Raw genomic sequence first — 7,006 nt, 5'->3', positions numbered from 1 at the left:
GATCGCTTATTTACAAGTTCCCTTCCTGGGAGTCATGCAGAGCTGAGCGCATGACTGAGGTGTCCGCATGCAGGCCTCGTGTCGTGGAGTGTCTGCTGACGCTGCGGCGCATCTACGAGACCGAGATGGACGACAATGCGAAGAATCCGAGGCGGCCGTTCATCCTGTCGCCGCGGCAGAGCACGCCGGACGTCAGCGGGCACCAGCCGTTCAAGCTGGGCGGCCGACAGTCCACGCCCGGTGCAGCAACCCCCGAATTCAATTACCAGGCAGTGCAACAGGTGCCGCAACCACCCTTGCCCTATTCATTGGTCGTCAAAGGCTTGCAATTTTCCTGTCATTTAACTACCGTGTTGTGCAGCATTTTTGCATTGGCATTGTGGCGCAAAGGCTGTCTTGAGGAGGATCTCGGGGGTTTGCCGTTATCATGCGGCGCACATACTAAAAGAGACAAGGCTGTGTGCGCAACAGCACCCGAACAGTCAAGACTGACAGACTGACAATTTCAGGGCTGAGGCATCGTGCGGCTGTGTGCGCAGCATTACTTTGGGGGCGGCCCGGGGAGCGGGGCGGCCAAGCCGCAGGTGCAGGGGGTGGCGAAGGCAAATGGCGTGACCAAGCTCATGCAGCAGTGCACCTCCATGCTGCGCGAGCGCATGTGCGACGGCCTGAGCACGCCCCAGCACGCCGCGCCCTCCAGGTCACACCCAGGCACCTTGCCAGCAAGAGTGCCCCTACTCCACTCGACACTTGAGTGCCAGCTTGAAGAGCTGAACAAGACATTATCTAATGGGAAGGAAAAGCAGAGATGCGATGACACCTGCATGGCAGCATACAACTGTGGCCAGCAGGCCTTTCCAGCCCTTCCCTTGCGGCACCCTTGCAGGAATATGGATTCAGGTGTCCTGTTTCTGGGTCAAAAAAAATGAAAGGCTGCATGGGGCGGTTTGTGCAGGTTTGGCGGCAGCCTGGGGAATCTTGGGTCGCCAGACACTGCTCTGGAAGCCGTGGGGCCCGTCCTGGAGACCCTTCTCAGCAGCCTAACTCAGGTGACTTGCACAACTCTCTAGTGTTTAAGTGCAAGCATATCATCGTTCCTCTCTATATGGGGCCACCCATGAACAGTTCCAAATGGAAGAAGGACATGGGCCAGCAGCACATACAACTCTTGGTTGAAGAGAGTATATCCCCTCACAGAGGAGACACATAAACATGCTCGAGGGCCTTGCAAGGCAAGCATGCGGGGAGGCCCCTAGCAGATATATTGTTTGCTGGACTGGGTCTGAATGTGGGGCTTTGTCGTTGCGCAGGAGTATGAGAAGCGGCTGCTGAAGAAGGAGCACGAGGTGAAGGAGGCGCAGGCTCAGGCGGCAGAGCTGCTGTCACGGCTCCAAGGCGCGGAGGCCGCCCTGGCCAACACCTCGCGCATGCTGCCCGCGCCAGAGCCGCACCCGGGTGCGCACCCCTTGCGCATAATTGATGTTTGACATTCTCGTTCTAGGTATACCAAGTTCTTGCCGATCTGCTCCATGTGCTCTCAAAGCATGCGTTGCAGTAGAATGTGCCAGGAGCATGCGCTCTGCCAGGATTGCTGACACATTATTGGGCAGGCAGGCGCCAACAAAATCTCCTGGTGATGGGCTGGGAAGCTTAAGGGAGCTGTCAATGACCGAGTGCATGAGGCCAGTGGACAGCACCACTTTCCTGCCTACATTGAAGTCATCAAAAAAATCAGTGAGGAGCTGCATGGGGGCAGTTTTCTTGCCTATCGGGACTGTCTTGATGATGGCAGAATTTAATGGCGCACAAGCAGGCATGGGGGACGAGGAGCGGGCTGAGCTGGAGGCGATGAGGGCGCGGGAGGCGGAGTGGGAGGCGCATCTGGAGGCGCAGGAGCAGCGGTTGCGCGAGGAGCAGGAGCAGCAGTGGGCCGCCCTGCAGCAGCGCGAGACCGAGTGCGACTCCATGCGCGCCCAGTGGCAGGACATGAAGGGGCAGGCACGCGCCACAGCCCTTGTTCTCGCTCGATTTCTTCATTTGGATGTGAATTCTGAGGGTCTGCCATATGGCGATGCTCGGCCTGCCGCTTTTGGTGCCCAAGGAACCATTCGCCCAGTGCGAGTCGTGCATGCAGGCAGAAAGGTTTGCATGCTGATCTGGCCGATGAGAGCTGCATGCCAGTCAAAGTGATGCATACCTCCTAGGTTCCACAAAGTGCCTGCCAGTATTGTTTGGAAGCCATGCAGTCAACAGGGTTATAGACAGCTTTATGGCAGGTCAAAGTGGTCCTAATCTTCCAGCAGACTCGCAACTTGAGGTCATCTGTTCACTCAAAGCCAGAGAAAAGCCAATGTGCAGAGGGGCCAGAGACAGGGGTCTGCTCTTTGAGGGGTCTGTGTGGAAAAGTGCAGGTGGATCACCTGACGGCGATAGCGGAGAAGTACCGGGCGACGGTGGAGGAGAACTACCGCCTCTACAACGAGGTGCAAGACCTCAAGGGCAACATCCGTGTCTTCTGCCGTGTGCGTCCGCCCGGCGCCACCGGCGACCCCTCCCCAGGCAGGCCCCTCACCCACCCTTTTTTTCTTCTTTGAGATCCACTGGATCCTAAGGTGCCAGCATGACCTGCCAGACATGAGAGCACCTGGTAGGGAAGCCAGGGATGCGAAGACACGCCTGGCTAGGTCATGCCATTTTTTGGTGAACATTTGCCAGAATAGGCTGAGGATGCGCCGTTTGACACAACCATGCATGCACAGCTCGATCTAGCTCCGTGCCTTTCTGAAGTGTCTCTCTTTGCAAAAGTCACTGGCCGCTCACTTGGCTATGGACAAGTTGCAATGGTAGCCTGTGAGGCGGTCTGTCTACTCAGTGTCAAAGTTGTTTCTTGATGATGCTCAGATAGTTCAAATCCAAGACACCAGATATAGGGGACACCAGATATAGCACACCCTGCCACATTTGGTGCAGTGAGAACAGAACTTGCGGTGACAGAGCCGGGGTATTGTATCCTGCCAACAGGTTGCAGCGAGGTCGGCGAGGAGGGTGAGCTGGCGGTGTACAATCCGCGGGGCGGCCCTCGCAAGCTGTACAAATTCGACAAGGTCTTTGGCTGCGACAGCACGCAGGAGGAGGTCTACGAGGACACCAAGGCCCTCATTCGCTCTGTCCTCGACGGTGCTCCCCTCTTTTCAATCACCAAAGACCCCCCCATGCACCAAGACTTGTATAGACGACATGATGGAGACATTGAGCACAATATAGACAACATAATGGGGTTCAGCTTGGACTTATCTTGATAGTCAATACAATCAAAGCGCCCCACTCATGCATCATTATAAAGTGATGCATGTATAAAGCACCCAGAGCGATGTGCAAGGCATGGCCTTTTACAGAATCCACCAAGGTGATATACAAAATCTACTTATAACTTTACTTATACTCTACTTGTAACTAACTAACCTATAATTTGAGACCGATTCGGCGCAGGGTACAACGTGTGCATATTCGCGTACGGTCAGACGGGCAGCGGCAAGACGCACACGATGGCGGGCAGCGACGTTGAGGGCTGCGACGGCCGCGGCATCAACTTCCGCGCCCTCGACGACCTCTTCTCCATCAACGAGCAGCGCCGCGGCGAGGTGACAGTTCCCACATCTGCCCTCATTACACCCCCTCTGCCCACATACTGCACCACATGTATCCTATTGGATAATATCACCATGGAGACGGAGATCCACTCTTTGAGTCACCTTCTTGTGCATGCGGGAATGCTGCGACAGTGAGTACTGCCACAATCTTCTCTGGAGGTCAAGACATGGCATGTCTGATCGCCGCGGCTGCTCAAGTGCGCGAGCAACGGAGATGTCCACTAAGCACATGAGCAGGGCCTTCTGCCTTCAGTCCTGAGGTGGCACAGCATGAGCAGGGAGTTGGTACGCAGGAGGAAGTCGCTGAGATCAAGGATCAGTGCAAGCAGAATAAAGACTGAGGCTGTTGTGTGCAATGTATTGTGCAGGCGGAGTACAGCGTGCGCGTGCAGCTGCTGGAGATATACAACGAGCAGCTGCGCGACCTGCTGGACACCAGCCGCTCCGGCAAGCGCCTGGACATCCGCAACACCGAGCGCTCCGGCCTCAACGTCCCAGACGCCATCCAGGTGCGCCCATCCATTCACCCCGCGCAGAACCTGTCTTCCTCCTATGACCAGACCACAATGCCGCCATTACTTGGCTTGCTAGCCTCGAGACTTGTACAACGTCCCCCACCGGCATGGCCTGCAGATATGCATGGCTGCTGCGACAGTTCCAGTTCCTGTGGCTTGAGAAAGCACGCGTCGCCAACTCTCTGCGATGGCGAGGGCTCCAGACCGGGCCCATCTCATTCCCTAGGGGCCGAAGGAGTTTTCCCTTCAGGTTCACATGAATCTCCCTGCGCGGCTAGAATTTGAAACATATCCTCGGCTTGCAGGCCAGCTACTTTTCCTTGGATGGGCTTGGAATGACAAGTTGGCTTGCTTGTGCCCCAAGGTGGACTTTACCTGCAGCTTTTCTGAACACGCACCTTGCATATTGGAAGGAACAGGGTGTGACATGAATAATGACAATAACATAGAGGGCTCATTGGTGGCTGCGGTGCCCGCAGGTGGATGTGGGGAGTCGAGAAGAAGTGTTGGAGGTGATGGAGATCGGCGCGCGCAACCGGGCGGTGGCCGAGACCAAGATGAACGAGCGCAGCAGCCGCTCCCACTCCGTGCTCACCGTCATCGTGGACGGCGTCTCCCACGTCACCGGCCAGCGCTCCCACGGCTGCCTCCACCTCATCGACCTTGCCGGTGCGCGCTCCCTGCTTATCTGCCCCCTGCCTCAGCAGAACCCTCGTCCGACCCCACCAAGATTGAGCGAGAACTTGTCTTGTTTGGCACCCTGGCCCACCACGTCAAAAGCCTTTTGACTGCAACATTTCCTACTGCAATTTTCAATTCGCCCCTGTCAGAGCTCATGCAGAGAATGGGCAGCTGTACTTACTGCAGAAGGGCAACTCGAACGGTGCTGTCAATCCTGCTCTGGACGAATTCGAAGACACTTTGCGGAGCTCGCTTGTGAGCAATGGGTGGGCAATACATGGCGCAGGCAGCGAGCGGGTGGGCAAGAGCGAGGCGACAGGGGAGCGGCTGGAGGAGGCGAAGCACATCAACCGCAGCCTAAGTGCATTGGGAGATGTGATGGCGGCTCTGGCAGCGCGCGACGCGAAGCACGTGCCCTTCCGCAACTCCAAGCTGACGCAGCTGCTGCAGGATTCCCTCTGCGGCCAGGCCAAGGCCATGATGTTCATCCACATCGCGCCCGAGGCACGCACCTTAAAACGAAATCATAGGCCATTTGCAGTGCCGGGCGCTCAATTTGGAGGCTAGAAAAGCCAATTTCAGCGCATGCAAACTTGACTCGAATGTATAACGTGGACATTTGCAGCCCCGAGATAAAGCATTACAGAAATATCCAGAAGCACACATCAGTGCAACAAGGGCAATAAAGACTGAGTCAATATTCTGCTTGGAGAGTGCATGAGGTTGTTCCAGCGATATCTCTTCTTGATCTGGTGTTTTCTTTCAGATTGCAAAAGTCAAGAGTTGACAGGAGGATGCATGCACACATGCAGGAGTCGAGCTACGGGGAGAGCGTGAGCACGCTGGGATTCGGGTCCCGCGTGAGCGAGATAAGCCTTGGGGCTGCCAAGAAAAACGTGGAGTCGGGCGCCATCTTTGAGGCCAAGGAGGCCGCCCGCCGCCAGGAACGCGAGGCCGAGCGCGCCACCCGCGAGGTGACTCACCGCTGACTCACCCCTCACCTCACGCGCCCCACCCACCCGTGACATATTGACACTTGCCTTGCTGCATATGGGAGGGTTGTGAACACCGCTGTCTTGCTAACGATTGACTTGCCCATCCACATCCTGAAGATTTCCACATTTAAGCGATCATCGTGGGTACTATGCAGCTTGCTGCCTTGGCTCTTTTTATAACACCACCCGCTGCCTGGCAGATGCTTGTGATTTCCTGTGCAATGCCCTTATGTCGAATGATAGTAAAACGGTTAGAGCAAGTGTTTGGTGCACAGGTGGAGCGGTTTGCAGAGGATGCAAGGAATGCTGCGGAGGAGGCACAGGCGCTGCAGCAGGAGCTGGCGGCCGAGCGCGCCGCCCGCGAAAACACCGAGCGCGAACTCGCGCAGCTCAGGGTGAACCCTCTCTCATCCACCCTTCATGATGTTTGTGTAATTCTCTGGCCTTAGGTAAGCAGACAATTTCATGTGTCCAGGCACTTGACAGGAGCTTCCCGACACGCGCCTTCCCAGCCATGCCGCCCAGAGAGACAAACTCTCTCAAACACAAAGCCCTGGCACATTGGGACCATACTTAGTAAGAGAGTACCTTCACACAGAGAGATCGATACTGTGGACCCTGGGATCCAGTTGAACCTAATAAGTCTTACATGACATGAGAAATCATTTGGGCGATTGATTTATTGCCCTGCATGTGCAGCTCAATCACCAAATCGCCTGAAATCACATGGGCTAAGTGTAAAATCAGTGTCTGTGCATGCGGCAGGCGGCAATGGAAGCGCAGAGCCAGGCAGCGGCCGAGGCGGGGCCGTCGCCGTTTGGGAGCAGTGGCACGCCACCACTGCCGAGCCAGGGCAGGACGCCGGCCGCCAGCCTCTCACTCGACTTCTCTCGGCTGCGCTCGCCCTCCGCCAGCCCCTCACCCTCCGACCCCAAGGTGCCCACTCCTTGACGTCCAATTGCAGTCGTTTTTAGATCCATATGATTGGGGTGAATTAGAACCATTTCATCCTGACATGACGTTGACAACAGGGTGTTGTGAATGGGGCACGGCACTACTCCAATCCATAATCTCAAAGCCCCTCACCCTCCGACTACAAGGTGCTTACACCATGCAATCCATTTACATGCTGCAGTCGCCCATAGGATGTGGTTTACAACTCTTC

At 56.1% G+C, this 7,006-nt stretch overlaps 1 protein-coding gene across 1 annotated transcript; it reads left to right on the top strand.

Moving 5' to 3' along the window:
- Window positions 1–2,411: 2,411 nt before the first annotated feature.
- COCSUDRAFT_19236 (kinesin-domain-containing protein) lies at window positions 2,412–5,835 on the top strand (the record flags this gene model as incomplete). The annotated part of the gene is made up of 7 exons (XM_005644146.1): window positions 2,412–2,526; window positions 2,995–3,177; window positions 3,490–3,641; window positions 4,019–4,159; window positions 4,645–4,834; window positions 5,133–5,386; window positions 5,659–5,835. Coding segments are annotated over 7 exons (1,212 nt in total), but the record flags the coding sequence as incomplete, so codon positions are not given.
- Window positions 5,836–7,006: the final 1,171 nt, after the last annotated feature.

The sequence above is a fragment of the Coccomyxa subellipsoidea genome (genome assembly GCF_000258705.1).
Source record: "Coccomyxa subellipsoidea C-169, whole genome shotgun sequence".
Taxonomy (NCBI): domain Eukaryota; kingdom Viridiplantae; phylum Chlorophyta; class Trebouxiophyceae; family Coccomyxaceae; genus Coccomyxa; species Coccomyxa subellipsoidea.
Note: the sequence above shows the minus strand (reverse complement) of the source record. Positions and strands in the feature narration are given on the sequence as shown.